General features: G+C 35.3%; 1 protein-coding gene across 1 annotated transcript in view; it reads right to left on the minus strand.

Annotated features, from left to right (window-relative positions):
* The window catches only part of LOC149803551 (N(6)-adenosine-methyltransferase non-catalytic subunit METTL14-like), a 41,242-nt gene extending 25,830 nt beyond the window's left edge, over window positions 1–15,412 (minus strand). The window contains exons 1-5 of the mRNA XM_089953285.1: window positions 15,157–15,412; window positions 12,353–12,441; window positions 5,854–5,944; window positions 4,321–4,383; window positions 168–255 (exon numbers count right to left, since the gene is read on the minus strand). Of these exons, the coding sequence (XP_089809411.1) occupies window positions 168–255; window positions 4,321–4,383; window positions 5,854–5,944; window positions 12,353–12,441; window positions 15,157–15,222 (397 nt within the window). The 5' untranslated portion in view covers window positions 15,223–15,412. The remainder of the gene's footprint in view (window positions 1–167; window positions 256–4,320; window positions 4,384–5,853; window positions 5,945–12,352; window positions 12,442–15,156) is intronic.
* Between the last annotated feature and the right edge of the window lie 2,547 nt (window positions 15,413–17,959).

Here is a 17,959-nt window from a genome sequence, read left to right on the forward strand (position 1 = left end):
CAAAACCAGTACATATTGCATGTCAGCCTGGTACTGTCTGATCTTTTTATATATTTGTAATAAAGTTATGTTTGGTACTACATTCACAGGGTTAATCAGCATGAAATTTTATTTTAGTCAATCTATTAAAAATGGGTGATTATTGTAAATCTTGACAGTTTCCTCACCAACATCTCTGATGAAATTCTGTGGCCTCTCTCCTGTATCCACAAAATGCTGACAGTAATCATTATGTGGATTAGCACTCTGTGTACCCTGAAGATAGGCACATGAGAAATGGTCACATTATGTGGATTAGCACTCTGTGTACCCTAAGATAAGTACATGAGAAATGGTCACAGTGCATACACCTGTATACAATTTTTCATTTTCCCCTTTATATTATGACTTTATAATTTATAAGGAACTAGATTCAAGTAGTGTAATACTCCACTCAATGAATAAATTGCAGCAAAGCATATACACTGGTACTGAAAACATAAAGAAATGAAAATTACCATGTTTATATCTCAGAAAAAACCTTGAGAATGCTACCTCACATTTGTTAAATTGTTTTGCTGTTGCTTTGATTCTCTTAAAATTAAACCTGAAAAAGCAGTCACTGTCTTCTTTAAGGTTAATAGGATTTTCAGTCCCAAATATTGGCACTGCACTTAAATCTGTGCAAGACAAATGGACCTTACTCAAGATGGTTGTTAGATGGATTGTCTGTAAACGGTGTTGAGCAAGATGCTGGGCTAGAGCAAAACTTGCTTTATACATGAGAGTAAATGTAAAGTTTATCTCTGTGGATATGAAAAACCCCTATGAAGTGACCAAATACAAAAGATGACCCAATAGGTTGTTGTTGTTGTTGGGTTTAACGCTATTTTTCAGCACACAATAGGCTATACACGGCGGTCAGTATTAATGGTGGAGGAAGAACCCAGGAAAAAACCACTGACCCATGAGAAGCTACTGGCAAGCTTTCTCACATACCTACATTGGCTGAATCTGAGACTCAAACCGTTGCAGACAGAGGTGAGATGGCAGTGATCCGTAACGAAGAGCGCTTTAGACCACTCAGGGCCCCCGACCCAATAAGTGGCTGGATAGACAACAGTAACACTCTAAGTCCCTCCCAAATTTAATTTAAGTAAGATCACAATCGCCAGGTAACTAAGCAATACTGATTACAATCATCCTGAAACCTCTCTCTCATATCAGGGCATATTTTATTTTGATCACGAGGTGCGAAAAGAAAACAGCTATGGAATGTCTTCGTCACAGTAATTGTCTAACTTGTCTATTCAAATGCACATTTATGTCATCAAATTTAAACAATGTACAGTGGTCCCCCTCTTGAACAGCGCACCTGTCCAGCGGCCTCCGACTTCTCAGCGCCAAGAATCTCTTGGCACCAACGAGTTTGTGTTCAAAAGTACCCCTCAAGAATGGACACTTCTCTAATGCAACCAGCATATTAGCATAAAAATGTAAAATGTTCCCCTCACAAGTGGCCACTTCTTATTTCAAATGTGTCCGGAACCAATAATTAATTCATATCATACAGTAAGTAATCAGATTATCTCTACCCTCGATATCTGTCTCCCGATGTCAGGTTTTCTTAACTGAAAGAAGTGTTGGCTAAAGTAAACATAACACTAAAATTAATATTACATTATCCATAAAAGCCAACGTTTACAGGAAATGGGCGCAACTGTGTTGTGCTAGAGTATTAGGCTTCAACATCTGTTGAGTTCATCTCTTTGATGATTACAATCAGACGTAATTGTCAAAATCATAACATGGTCAGCATAAGCTAAATGTAGATTTTGCGGATTAACACACAAAGAGAAATTAACCTTGAACAAAACAGGGTACCAGACAAAGACTGAAAAATCAGATGACAATGCATCTATTGCTTCCTTTACAAAGAAGGCATTTTGTCCACTCCACAAAAGTTTCATCTGCATAATTAAATTGCATACAATTAGCAACATCCAAATCTATCATTACCAAACATTAACATGTCATCACATAAACGGAGACATATTACCCTCTGAAGAAAGTTGATTATTCTAAGCGACGACAATGGGGGTGGGGAGGGTGGACTTGCCAAACACTTTTATGTAGAAAAGACTTGAATAAAACAATTTTATGTTAAAAAGACTCGAATAAACAACTTGATAACCAGTAATGAGATTATTCAGCAGCAGTGGGCAAATGGAATGAGAATTATGTATGTAACAAGACTTAAATGATATTTTTGAATGATTTTGCAATGTGCATGACAACAATACCCGCTCACGTATCATGAAAAATAACTATTAATGCCTATTCAGTTGAAATAAGTTTATTCTTAAGACATTAACCTTTTAATAATTAATGCTGCTTTTAAATGAAGATGTTAAATGCTTTTGAAGTATGTAGCTTTCTTACTACATACATTACATATACTTCTCATGAAAATTTTGTCCCCCCTCTGGAAAGGCCACCAGTCTTATAAGGCCATTTCCCCAGTGCAGAAGGGGTGGCTGTATAAAAGGGGAACCACTGTATATTACTAATGCATGCTACTTTAGTGCAATTACATTTGATGCATGTGTATTTAATACTGATGAGGATATAAAGATTTTAAAAAGCTTTTCAATACTGTGTCCAATATTTTTTGTACACGATTTCTTCCCCAAATGATAATTATTTGTATATATTTTTCATACTTGGAGAAAAAAATTACAAGACAAGAAAAAGCAAGTTGGATGATATAATCCATATATGTGTTGATTCAGAGTACAAGTCAAAGCTGAGGCTGTCTGGTAAAAATGTATTGACTTATAGGCCAGCAAATATCATAAACAAACTAAGCATGTGATTTAGATTTTTTAATGTAGCTTTAACAGTTTTTCAGTCATATCGCTATGATGTCTGCAGTGTGGCAGTTTATAGTGATGTCCAGCACTGAGGCATCATGGTGCAGACATGTAGCATGATGTCCCACCCAGTCACATTATCCTGACACCAGGACGACCAGTCCTAACATTAACCTCTTAATGCTGAGCACTAAGTGAGGCAGCTGTTAGTACCACTTTTATAAGTCTTTGGTATGACTCATCTGGAGATTGAAACCACAACCTCCCGCACCTGGAGTGGGTAAACAAACTGAAAGGTTTAGAAATGTAATAAACTGAGTCGCAAAAATCAAATGAACACAATGATAATATTCACAATAGCTCAGAATTAATATGAAATGTTCACAATAAACGGCAAATAATTGGGATTTTACAACCTTTGAAGCCACAACCTCTCCCACCTCCAGTCTGGAGCAGTGCAGATTTGAAAAAATCTGACTTTTGTCCTTGCAATTTCCGCTTCAGGTGGTGTGTTGCCTCTAACAATTTTTCATGGTATGAGAAAGTTAAAAAAAATATTCATGTATTGAAAGAATGGACTGTATGTGTGCAGGAGAAGGGTTGTGTTGATGAGATGCTGTTGCAGTGGATTAAAGAGTTTATCTCAAGTACACAGTTTTGTATTTTTTAAAATAAAGTTTCAGTTGGAGTGCATTTTCTGACATGTAATTTTCGAATTATTTAAAAAGTGTCCCAGAACATACAGTGCACAAAAAAATTACTTTTAAAATTAATTTATGGTGTCATAACAAATACAGCAAATACGGTATATATAATACAAGTTAAAAAAACCAAAAACAATTAATAAGAAGAAATCCCACTTACAAGAAGCTAAAACTATATAGACATGCAAGAACCAAAGGTTATTTATTGTGCAGTAGATAAAACCACATTCACTGCTGTTGATCACTTCACAACTAATTTTGCGTTATTGTAGGCGTTTCTATTCAATTTCGGTAGATGATGATGATATAATGATGTCCAGGAGAAATAAACTGCTAGTGCAATATGGGAAAACATTTTTCCATCATCTGCACTTACCAACTGGTCACACCCTTTTTTGTGATGCATACATGTATATCTTCAGACATTCAGGGCTGACCAAGTCCCAAAGCCAGGTATCCCAGACTATTTGTTTTTGAAGTTAAAGAAATAAATTTTCCAAGGTGCTAGCCCAAGATAAGTGCCTATTTCCTATTGAAAACAAGTCAGGCAAGAACTAATTTTCATGTTTTAATCACTATTTCTTCCTTTAAGTTTTAATCGATTATACAGAGGATCAACTTTCATACACAGTATTATGTTTGATAGGAAGTGATTATATTAATTAAGGAGCAGTCACTGTCTTTTCCATTTCCATCTTTATACAACATCTTACAAAATATGTTGGGGTGATATGCTGGCTATAAACTTTACATGACTTGAATACCTTTAGAAATGTGCTTGAATCAGTATAGACCTCATCTTCAAAGTCCTCTGCTTCATCTTCTTCCTGAAAATAAAATGAAACACAGTCATATTTTATCATTTTACAGTAAAACCTGCCTTTAAAATACAAACCTTTCTTCCAGTAAAACATGGCCTCTCAAGATAGGTACACATCACTTGCTTTTAGTCTTTACTGATAAAACTGGTCAGAGCAATTAAGATTCTTACTTTAAAATCGTAAAATACAACGAAAACTATTCATAACACTAGCTCTGATTTTAATCAAATTCTGAACACAATTAAATGTAACTTTTTATTTAAATTCCTGTTCATTATTATTATTGTTAATTATTATTATTATTATACTGTTATTTTAAAGCCCCAATGCCACAATTTATTTTTTTAAATTTCACCTTTCTTCCAGTCTAACTAAAGTCTGGAAGAATGAAAATGATTTGTAAAAACAAAAAAACTATTTGACATTAACTGTCAATTCAAATAATCAAATTGTTAAGAGTTAAATGATGTTTAAATGTTCAGTTAGGAATTAAGAGGTGCCAACTCTTAATTCAGTTGACAAAGTTGCTTGTAATTCCACTATTTACTGGGAGTCCATTCTCTATAGGGAGTGCTCCAAAAGTAGTGACATCATTCATTCAACAAATTACACTACTCACTAATCTAATAACATCTGCACATGACAGACAAATCGATTTGAAAGGGAATGAAGAGAGGCAGGCCCACTTTTTAAAAGTGGATCTGAGAAGAAAAATCATGCATTAGATAATAAGACTCAGGTGAATTTTGGTGATCAGCTGACGTGTTGAATACTTTGAAGGGCGAACTTGGGCTCAAGACAAACCCAGTTGTTGTGGATTTCCTTATTAATTGGTAACCATACAGAATGGACTTGTAAAAGTTATGTATTTAAAGAAAAAATACTTGTAAAAGATAGACTAAGTACCGCATCATATTAAATATAAAATGAGAATAGTGTATCACATAAGATCACTTACTGTATCCAACACAGTGTGGTGATGGCTTATGCTTACAATGACATCATCAAATCTTGTATTCCAGCTTTCGACTGAAATCAGTTGATCCACAGATATCACCAATCAACACCAGATTAATTAGTATACATGTGAAAAATGGCTGGTTTCTCAGTGCTAGGGACAATGGACATGGCTCATAATGCGAAGAAATGTCAATATTATATAGTTGGAACCCAACCATATTTACGACCAATATCTTTCCAGATTCAGTATTATTCAGATGATTTAGTATATACAACATTTTGCATGTAATGGCATCATTGGGGCTTTAATGGAAATAAATTCTAATGGTCAAGAGAAGCTACTTTATGTTTCACGGTCTCAATTTGACATAGAAATAATATTATGTGAAAGTTAAAAACTACAACTGCAAATGCTAAAACTAACAGCAGCTGCAATTATAGATGTACCCAGAAAATTAGCAGAAACAAATTTCTCACCATAATTCTTCACAAAAGAAAATGCATTTAATCACAAACCTTCTCTTTCTTTGATGGACTATGTTCTGACTGAGCTGACTTTTCTTCATCAACATTTGGAAACTTTTCTTTAACAAAAACCTCTATGTCTCTGTAAAAAGAAAACGAATTATATATATATATATATATATATATATATATATATATATATATATATATATATGTAGGATGTTTTATAGTACCTCAGCACAAAAGTAGCAATGTAATGCCAACAAATGGCATAGTTCAAAAAATGTCAAACTGCACAAATTTCTGGATTATAAACCCTTCCATATAATTGTAGAACAAAAAGTACAAGAAGATAAAATATAAATGTAAACATGTTAATTTTCTTTTAACTGTATATCAGGGTTAATAGCATATTTGTTTCAAAATTTTCAAGGTCTTTCAATGTTCATAATCACGTTTTTCAAGGTGCATTATTACATTAATTTTAAAGGATACATAAATGAAACTGTATGTTAACACAAGTTAATACTTACTATAACTCCATATAAGGAATATTTCTTGCAAACTTATTTTTTTAAAAACAAAACTAAAACATTAAGGCAATAGTATGATCCTTGATATCTTTCCCATTAATACTAAACATCCTACATCTGGGCATTAGAATAATGTAGTCACTGAACAAAATAGGTTTTACCCTGTCTACACTACATTATATACAAAGTCCAATATATTTTAGAGTGAAATTTTCAGTTCGTGTAGCTAGTCATTAAGCTGCTTTTCAAGAGCTCCAAGTTCAGCAATTTTGTCTTTTTCACTTTTCCTCTAATTATTTTGATGTTGTGATAAAAGGAAATTTTCGTATGGATCTTTGCTTTCAATGCAAAGTCATCAGCAGCAGCTGTCATTGTCTCAATGTCTTTTTCAGTAACTTCCTTTCTTCTTCACTCATCCCCATAAACCAAAAAAAAGTAGAAATATTTGTTTGTTATATTATTGCTTATTTAAAAACAGCGTATGGATATTTTAAATTATTTCATATTAGATATATAATTATTTTTCTCAGCTTAGCTGTATTCTATATTTTTAGACTTATTGTGTTTATTGCAATTATCATCTGTCTTATTTCCATTCAATCCCAAATTAAGACTATATAGTATCTATTTTAGAGCTTGAATCTCAGTGTTCACAGACATACCTCTTTGGTCAAAAATTATTTCATGCTAGGCTTCTTGTTTTGCCTGTATTAAGCACCATTACAAGAGTGTGGGTTTTTTCAGTTGCACGTGACCATGGAGCACTTTCTCACTGCAGGCAAACCAATACCCTTCTAGCATAATTTGCATTTTGCAAAGCTCTCCGAGAAAGATCTCACAATCCAAACTTTATATTTATCTTCATCTAGCTACCGAAGTTAGAATCGGCAGCCAGCCATGTCAAAGTGAATGATTCAAATTTAAACCACTGCTACATCTGAACTTAGTACAATCGGAAGTTCAAAATGTACAACTGCACAGTGGCCAGTTGTGGAAAAATTTTTTCTGGCACAAACTTAGTGAGAGATTGGGTTTTTGTTGTTTTTTCTTTTCTTCTCCTTTTCTTTTTATTTAAATCTGTAAAATGAAAACTATTTATTAATTTCTTTTGGTTTCATGAAAATCAATCCTTTTCAAGGTACCCAGACAATATTTTGAATTTTCAAGGTGTTTTTAAGTCATTGAGGGAACAATTCATTTGTCAAGGCTTTTCAAAGTTTTTAAAGTCCCCTACGGACCCTGGCATATAAAATAACAGATAAAGGTAACAAATTTGAAACATTAAAAAAAAAAAATGAATAAAAATTGTTAAGTAAACAACATTCCCTTAAAAAGTTTTTCCAAGATTTTACTCGGTGGCACATTCACATACAGTTCTTTCTAGCAATTTTGTCTGATGTTCAATATGAGAGATGCCACTCTCCAATAGAAGGTCTGATTTTCCAAAGTGTGTTTGTGGAGTTTTTATTGCTAAGTATGACGAACATGCCTATTATACAATATATAACAATCATATCTCCTGCCATGAGACATATTCAAATTGGCACGTGATGTCCAATAGATTTAATTGTGTCCCTTCCAGCTTTTATTCACAAGAATCTGAATATTTACTCCTTTTTATTCTTCTGTGTTGATTATTAACACTTTTCTACAGTAGTCCCCTCTAGAAAGGGATGACAAATGTAATAGTAAATACATATGACGAAAGTCACAAGTACATTTAATTTTAAAACATTTAATATTTTCATTAAAAAATCAAATGCATGTTGCAAAATAAATGTAAAACAAACTGTTTCATCATTTTCAAAAGAATGTTATGAATAACCACTGATATAGTTTTAAAATTGTCTTTATAATTGTTACAAATCACATCATCTGTCACTTTGTTGGTAACAGTCTAAAAACCAAACCAGTCTCATCACAATTAAAAATATCCCATGCATACTGGTATATCATCTAGACTTTTGTTCCGATCTTCATTATTAACATCAGCTGATTCTCCACTAAGGACAGAACACTTAATATTGTGTCGCACTTGAAATCTGTGCAACCATCCGTTACTTGCAGTAAAGTCGTCATATCCCAATTCAACTAACAAAATTGTTGCTTTTTGTTATCATTCAAATCAGGATACAAACATCTCCTGGCTCAAACAATCTTCCTTTCTCCGTCCATTTCACCTTCCCACTTCTGCAGAATTGTTTCTTTATCTTTTTCACGATATTGTTATCTGAGTCTTTTCGACATTAGTTTTCCGCAGGACTCACGGTACTAATTCAACTCCAATAGTAAACAAAAGGAAACACTATCATAATCAAAATTCAATAAGTTAAAATTTCTGGGTGCTGATGATGAGACCTATAATTCTCCATGCACATCTAACCTTGGTGCAAGCTTATGTGTGGAGAACACCATATGAGCTGCGGCATTTTGTTTACAAACATGTGCATGAAACACGTTATTGATTCTGCACCAAATGAATCAGGTGCTACTTTAATTATTGAATACTCCTGAGTCAAGCCTGTAAAAATGCTAAAATTGCATCAGTAGAAATTTGTCTCTATATTTTTTAAATTACATATAGGATAAGCTCTCAAAAGATATTTTTACTAAAATTTTAATTTTCATTATTAACTGATTATGGACCCTAAACCCGTAAATACTCTATTATTTCTTCACCCATTTCTAGACTGGTTCACAGTTCTTCCGTATAATTAGTACTGTGTCCTGCAAGGACCATCAACCCCCCCCCCCCTCGGTCAGTTGAATTAATTTCACATTCTCTTCTAAAATGAGAATTTTTCTTTTCCTCTATGACATGTTGATCTTTTTGCAGTAAGTTATTCTTGTTGCCAACTACAGTATTGATAAAACAATTTTTTATGCATCTAAACAAATTGCAGTGTTTATAAAGGCAGTGACCTTGTCACATGATTCATTAGTCGCAGTCTGGTACCCTATTGTTTTTATACATTTTTTTACACTAAGTGAGAGAAGCCAAAACGGCTTTGATATGTACCATTAACATGAAGCAGATTTGACATCGTGGCTGTTAGGATTTGTAATTTTGGTCAGTAGTAATAGCCACTAATTATCAAAGTCAACAAGCTCAACATCTTACTAAGGGAAGCTATAAAGGCTATCAAACCATTATCCTGCTGACTTGTATATTGTACATCGATGCTGCCACTTCTCAGCTGTTACTACTGTTCAATAATTGTAATCTTAACAATTATCAGTGACTAAACCGGACATCTTATGATAACACAACAGTAAGGCTAATTGGATTACATGTACTTACCCTTTTGTATGGATTAAAGTTTGAGTCTTTCTCAGCTTTATGGAACAAATGTGGCTTCTCGTGAGGTGTAAATGATATAATATTAACCTAAATGGTACATGTACATTAGTCAACACTTCTTTCAATAACGAAAACCCGACATCGGGAAACAGAAATCGGATTACTTAACACACACTGAATAAAATACTGGTTCTGGATACATATTAAAATGCTGCCGTTTGTGAGGGGTAAATTTTATATTATTGTACTAATATGCTGGCTGTATTAGCCGGGTGGCCTTTCATGAGGGATATTTTTGAACACATACTCATCAGTGCCAATGAATTCTGGCCACAAAAAGCAGTTGGCCGCTGGTCAAGGGGGCCGTTCAAGAGGGGGATTACTGCAGCTTATTTTCCCTTTCGTCTTAAATAACATAATACAGAGGCTTTGTTTTCTAAGAACTGTATATTTTTCTGAATATATATGCCCACTCATTCAAGAAAATAGAGAATCTAATACACTGGTACTTCCCAGACATAGCAATGTCCGCCATTATTTCCCTGTTACTGGCACACTTACAGATTCAATCTTATTTTATGACGAACTAGTGCACAAGAGGCAGTTAAAATACCCAGATCACTGATTCTATTCTTAAAACACAAATTGCTATTTACATACTTTTGTTAAAGTTTTGAAACACAAGTTTGTATGTTTTTATCATCAAAGGATAGCATGCATAAATCAGGCAGTGATAGGTGCCTAGTTGCTAACTTACTTGGGAAATGGTTACTGGTCACTTAGCAACCAAAACACATGCCTGTGAATGTGCAAGAGTTTGTCAGTATAACTGGTATAACTGATATCAAAACTAGGCCTAGCTCCTGATGGCTTGATAGGAATCAAGTTTTCTTGTAAAAATGAAGCAGGGGCTGAACTCCACAGTACTGTGTATTTTATTTTAAAACAATAAAATTGTAACACGTATGATCTACCACCACATGACAGTAGAGCATAATTCTGCAACCTGGAAGCAGCCAACAATGACTCCCCGGAAGCCAGTGGTCATATCAATAAATCATTTATATCAAATAGATCAAAAAGATTTAAAAATCCAAAAACATCATTAGCACTGAATCAAATACTCAACATCATTCAAACGACTTCAGTCCCTTCATAACAGTTCTCTTGCCATCAAAACCTGAAAAATGAAAACTATGAACATGTAAAAGACATTTTTGTCCAGCCTACCTTTTGTTCAGCTAGAAATTAAAAGACTTTACCATTATGCTTAATCAGAAAAACTTTAATACTGACCTTAATCGAGAGTGGGAATGGTTGGCTGGCTGGCCAAACACTGACACAAAAATATTTGTTATCCTGAACTTTTACCAAAAATGAATGCCTGCTTTATTTGGAGTTGGTAAGTTGTAATGTACTTACCCAACGGATGCATTCTACTGTATGTATCCATCTGATGCATTTGACTGTATGTACCCATCTGATGCATTTTACTGTACCTACGCATCTTATTTATTCTACTTTACTTTTTTTTATCCATCTGATGCATTCTACTGTACCTACCAAGCTGATGCACTCTATTGCATGTACCCAGCTGACCTGTTCTGCTGTACAGTAGTCCCCCTCTTATAAGGCCACCCCTATTGCAGCAGGAAAGTGGCCTTATAATGAGGGTGGCCTTTCTAGAGGGGGATGACAAATGCGAATAGTAAATACATATGAAGAAAGTCAAAAGTACATTTAATTTTAAAACATTTAATATTTTCATTAAAAAATCACATGCATGTTGTGAAATAAATGTAAAACAAACTTTCATCATTTTCAAAAGAATGTTATGAATAAAAATTGATATAGTTTTAAAACCAGTCTCATCACAATTAAAAATATCCTTGCTGTCATATCCCCTGCATATATCGTTTAGTCTTTTGTTCCAATCTTTGACAACTTCATTATTAACATCAGCTGATTCTCCACTAAGGACAGAACACTTAATATTGTGTCGCACTTGAAATCTGTGCAACCATCCGTTACTTGCAGTAAAGTCGTCATATCCCAATTCAACTGACAAAATTGTTGCTTTTTGTTATCATTCAAATCAGGATACAAACATCTCCTGGCTCAAACAATCTTCCTTTCTCTGTCCATTTCACCTTCCCACTTCTGCAGAATTGTTTCCTTATCTTTTTCACGATATTGTTTATCTGAGTCTTTCCAACATTAGTTTTCTGCAAGGATCCTTGACACCCACCCATCCCAGCTCTCGGTCAGTTGAATTACTTTCACTTTCTCTTCTAAACTGAGAATGTTTCTTTTCCTCGATGACATGTTGATCTTTTTGCAGTAAGTTATTCATGTTGCCAACTACAATATTGATAAAACAATTTTTTATGCATCTAAACAAATTGCCATGTGTTTTTAGAGGAAGTGATCTTGTCATGTGATTTGTTAGTCGCAGTCTGGTATCCTATTGTTTTTATACATTTCTTTACACTAAGTGAGAGAAGCCAAAATGGCTTCGATATGTACTTTTAACGCGTTAGCCGGGTGGCCTTTCGTGAGGGGTACTTTTGAACACAAACTTGTCGGTGCCAACGGATTCTGGCCGTAACCAGCGGGTGGCCGCTGGTCAGGGGGGCCATTCAAGAGGGGGACTACTGTACATAACCAGCTGATGCTTTCTGCTGTACCTTACCCATGATGCATTCTATGTACATACCCAGTTGATGCTTTACTTTTATCCTGAGTCTCACTTTCATATTTTGTTTTCAATACATCCTTCAAACAATCAGGACTATCAACTCCAAACTAAAAAAGAACATAAGTAAAATGTCACATCTTTTGATATATATTTTAAATTATTCTCAAGTCTAGTACAAATTCAACATCTCATTTTGAAGGTCAGTGATCATCCATGGGTGTAATTCAGGTGAACTAAATGCCTTTCATCAGTGAAATTTCACTTCAAATAAGTAAATTAAAATGGACTTCAAGGTTGTCACATTTACATGTGTAAATGACCTTGCTTCATTTTAGCCATGTAAAAGTTTATAAAACCTGCATTCCATTTACACAATAAATAAAGTGAATAGAAAAATGACATAATTTGTCTTATTCAAAATAGATAAAGAAAAAAGAAGTATCAATGCAGACAAAAATTTCCAATTTATATGCATTTGATAAATGTTGATGCTTGAGGCAAACATAAAGCATATTGTATCTTGTACTCAACAAAGGTTTCCTGCACAGGAGGTGGCTCTTGTGCAACGACTAACTACTTCCAACATAGTTATTTTTAACAGTGAGGCAAGTGAGTACAGTCTCTGGTAAAAACAGTACTCACACAAAAGGCTCTGGTAAAAATGGCACTAACATAACAACCTCTGGTAAAAACAGTACTCGCACAATAGCCTCTGGTAAAATCAATACTCACATCACAGCCTATGGTAAAAACAACATTCACATAACAGCCTCTGGTAAAAACAGAACTCGCACAATAGCCTCTGGTAAAATCAATGCTTACACAACAGTCAATTACCACATTTAAATCACCATTGATATCCACGAGGCCCAAAATGAAGCTATAATGACATACTGAAAAACTAATCAGGTATGTGTGTGGTCTCGAACCACTCAGTATAATTGAGGGAGAAGGATTCTACAAATTTTGTTCCAAATATAGTGCCCTTAAATAAAGTGCCAGGAAAAACAATTTCCAATATATTTCTCTCTGCTATAACATATGTAAGTTGACCATAAAAGCACATGGATCACACAGATACAGATATATATGGAACAAATCTTGCAGCAGAAGGCCATATACAAGCAACAGCTCACTTTGTAGACAAAGAGTTGCATTTCATAACTGTATTCTATTTACCAGAGAAACTGACCAAGTAACACAAGTGTCAACACTGTGCAGAAGAGTAAAGGTACAAGCAAACATAAGTAAGTTCCTGAACAAGTCCATTTTCAGCGAAGGGGTGTATGCATGACAACACATGTAGGTAAGTAGAAGGAAAATACTATGTAGTCTGCTTCTGATATTAACAATGTCAAATCAAGCAAAGGAAAAGAATGACAATTTCAAATTTGAGTTCACGTGGATTTAACAAGCAGTGTAATTTCTATACACAACTCTCAACATTATGATAATTTATGGAATTATCCTGCAGTTACCAAATAGGATGAACATCACAATGTTGTCAGAGAAAATCAACTTGCCCACTGTATATGCAATATGATGCTGTGTTAGCATGGAAAGTCCCTTAAGCATGAAAGACACAAAAAATGTCAGTGTTGGGGCCACTCAGGTCATTTTCAGGTTAGAAATTATAAATCAATGAATGAATCGACTAAGTTCTGTCCAATTTTTATCACATTAAAGATTACCGTTATTGAAATCGGTAGGGGGGTTATAAACAAATGGGGCGGTATAGTCGGACTAGACTTAGTCCTACCTGTAAGACCCGACGCTGATATTTATGTTGTTGGCGTCAGGGTCTTACAGCCTAACTAAAGGCGCTGTGTAGTGTGTTTTGATATCGACTAACATCGTTACGAAAGTAAAATTTTCAGGAATATTTCACACAACTGACAACTAAATGTTTTAGTCAGACTTTACTTACTATGATGCCTTTTCTCTAATAAATTCAAATTCTCACAAAAGAAATGGACCCGTTTTCAAGTTTCTTTGGCCTACTTTTCAGTTTGCTGGAAAGCGATGAAAGCCGAGAATGCCAAAATCGGAAAAAGTTGAAACATTATTTTTTAACAAAACGAATAAAAATATATTATGCCTATTGGAACTGTAAGCAACGGTTCATTTCGTTCAAGAAACATATCCCAAACATCAACCTACTTGAACTTACTTCGGCATACTTCGACTACCGTCGCATTGCAACAAATTCAAATGTATGTCAACGGAACGTGAAAATGCATCAATTTGCTAGTGTCATATTTTCATTCCACCAGGACAAAGACAGCACAGTAAGTATATTAATTACAGATAAATTAGTGGGAAAATGTCGGTATAGGCTGCCAAATGTGAGACATTCCTGAAACTTTGATTACTCATTCCGATGTCAACGACATTGGAACACACTATACAAGGCCGTTATTTGGATTGTAAGACATAGCACCTTAACAAAATCAAAATGTGCTATGTCTTACATGTAGGACTAGACTAGACTGTGAAGACTGATTTGTTTTTGCTGATGCTCAAAATACGTTTGCATCTGTTACGGTCCGCGTTAACAATATTTAGCGACTTAATTGAGTACCATTTATGTTTTTTCTTAGGAAATTTGATACTTTACAATGTTCTTAGTGTCTAGTTTCTATCCATTAGAGCCTCTTAGTGCTTTTTCTTCTTGCTTCTTAGTAGATCTTAGCTGTGTATATCACGACTAACCAGTATACTATAGATAATACATTCATTAAACTTCTTTCTTAAGTTTCGACTGATAGCTAAGACAAACGTTCACATAACTTATTTAAACTATACATAGATTTACTACTTACAGCCTGAACAAGGATCTGTTTTCTCTTCCGAGATCTTTCTTTCAACTCCTTCAAGCGGTCGCTCATTTTTTCACCTGTGACTTTTATAAAGCAACCTTCACGCGCACCAATTGAACGCAAATTACACTATGAGCTGATATTTGTATCAATTAGCCAGAGCAAATGTTTTTAGATCCAAAGCAGGCTTCAAAAGTTTCACACAAGATGCAAAATATACCGCTTTCTTCTGAAGTATTCAAAGTAAAGCAAGAGAATGCTTTAGTGTTGTTTTTAAAATAAGCGTTTTATAACGAAGATGAAATTCCTCCTAAGAGAATTCCCCGATCAGAAAAATAGATTGTTAACCGGGAGAATATGCAGCACAAAATCGTCTCAATTTAAGAAAATAATGAATGTGTAAATAAACTAATTAGCACAAATCATACGATTGTTTTCAAGTGAAACGAAGAAAGGTACAATTTTAATTTTTAATGTGTTGTTCGTCCTTCGAGTTCAAAGATGATCATGGCATCGCGAACTTTTCTGTTTTCTATGAGTACGTGAGTCGCTCTCTGGTCAGGCTAGTACGTGCTCTGAACTGTCAGTGACATACTTAACAGTAAATGGCACTTAGGTTTGTTTGATCAAAAGAGGATGTGCTGATTTTCTGAGATTTATGCGGTTCACTCTTCTGCATTGCCTCTGCAGTTCTCCATAAAAAAAATCCGTAGCTCCAGAATGGACGGGACTCCGCAAGTTCGAGCGATCATATGCATGATCTTCCCACAATTAAGTCTTAATTTTGAGGTGTTTCAAGGTTGACTTGAGGGAATCTTTGAAGCATTTCTTTTGGCCACCCTGAGGCCGCTTTCCCTCCTTTAGTTCGCCGTAGAAGATCTTCTTTGGTAATCGCTCATCTGACATACTAGTGAATGACCAGCGTATCTCAGCTGTAATTTCATCAGCAGTGTGCAGATGCTTGGAATGCCTTGCTCGTGTGAGAACCTCATTGTCTGGGACCCTGTCCTGCCATCTTATCCTCATTAATTTCCGCAGGTGTCAACAGTGAAAAATGGTTCATCTTCTTGGCAGGGTGTGTGTATCCCATCCAGATGTCGCAAGTATAGGTTCTGTAGACATTAAGTGTTGTCTCTAGACTGATACCTTTGAGTTCCCACACGTTTATGCGTATTCTATCAAAGGCCCCACACGCTTTAGCAATTCTGGTATTGGTTTCATCATCGACGCGGACTGAACGTGACAGTGCGCACCCGAGATAATTGAACTTGGCCATTGCACGAGGGTTTGACCATTTACTGTGATGGTAGGCTGTAGATAGGCTTTCCTGCTGTAGGCTGTTTTATCACATGTCTTCTTGATATTGATTGTGATACCGAACTTGTCACAGGCGGAAGAGAAATTGTCGATACCGTGTTGAATGTTAGACTCAGATTTCACATTCAGGGTACAGTCCATCAGTAAATAGATCGCGAACAGTCCTGTGTCTTCGTTTTCGCACGTAGTCTTCACAGATTGAACAACTTGCCTGCAGCCCTGTACAGGATGTTGATCTCAGTGCCAAAGTCACCGAATGCATCATTAAGGCGGAGCATATCATGCTGAAGAGGGTTGGGGACAACACACAATTTTGCTTGATCCTCTTGGTGACTGGAAATGGTTCAGATGACTCACCGCTATCCACAAAACGAGCAAACATTCTATCATGGAACTGTCGAACCAACAAGATGAATTTTTTGGGCAAACATAGTTTGCCATGATCTTTAAAGGCCTCCACGGCTGACCCTGTCAAAGGCTTCTGTCAGTGACGTGTACAGGTTGGAGTTATGTTCTTGGCATTTCTCTTGAGGTTGACGAGTTGCTAGCATCATGTCCTTGGTCCCTTGGTCCTTTCACGAAGCCACACAGACTGTCTGTCAGACCCCTGATCTTTGTGATGGATGCGACGATTCAGGAGAACTCTGGTAAGGATTTAGGCAGTTACTGACAGCAAGGCGATATCTAGGATGACTGTCGCAGGTTTGTCTGTTGCCTTTCCGCTGCTACAAGGGGAGGATGTGTGCATCAGTAGTAAATGGGAACGATTGAGGGTCATATCATATTATATATAGAAAAGGGCGGACAACTTTATAGGGACAAGGAAATTTACAGGGATAACAATTATTTATAGGGATTATGGGAATTTAACATGGTGGAACAGTATAGGGGGTTTCACGGTTGCAACGGAGTTACTGATCGTAGCGCCTAAAATTACCTCCCTTAGCTCCAATGCGCATGCCCACAAAAAGATTCCAGTTCCGGATAGTTCACCGTTCTACACTAGGTTAGTGAAACATAGTCAACAAAGGAAGGTATCTTAGCTGTACTACAGATCATTATGGTTAAACCAATGAATCAATTATATATGCCAAACATCTTTTATTCATACTAGGAGAATAATTATAGACATTAAATCAGATAATTAGATTCAGTGTCCATAATTTAATTAAATACACTGTCCATACCCGATAATATAAATTCATTATCCATAATTTCAGATACATTTGTAGGAACATTTCACTCTGCTCTCCAATTCTTTTTGACTTTTAAAACATCAAATATCGGACGGTACATGCAATAACTTTCAGCATGATTTTTCTTTGCTTATGCTGACACGTATTAACTCTCAATTTTGCTGGGGTCTTTAGACAAAAATTCTGATTGCCACCAGCAAATTCATATAGAACGGCCTTCTTAAAATCAGTTTAATTCTGTTTAACTTTCCTTGCATCAAATATGTAAGTTTTAAAGATCGAATTATTTCACA

This window comes from Sinohyriopsis cumingii, chromosome 3, assembly GCF_028554795.1.
Source record: "Sinohyriopsis cumingii isolate HCF-2022 chromosome 3, ASM2855479v2, whole genome shotgun sequence".
Classification (NCBI taxonomy): domain Eukaryota; kingdom Metazoa; phylum Mollusca; class Bivalvia; order Unionida; family Unionidae; genus Sinohyriopsis; species Sinohyriopsis cumingii.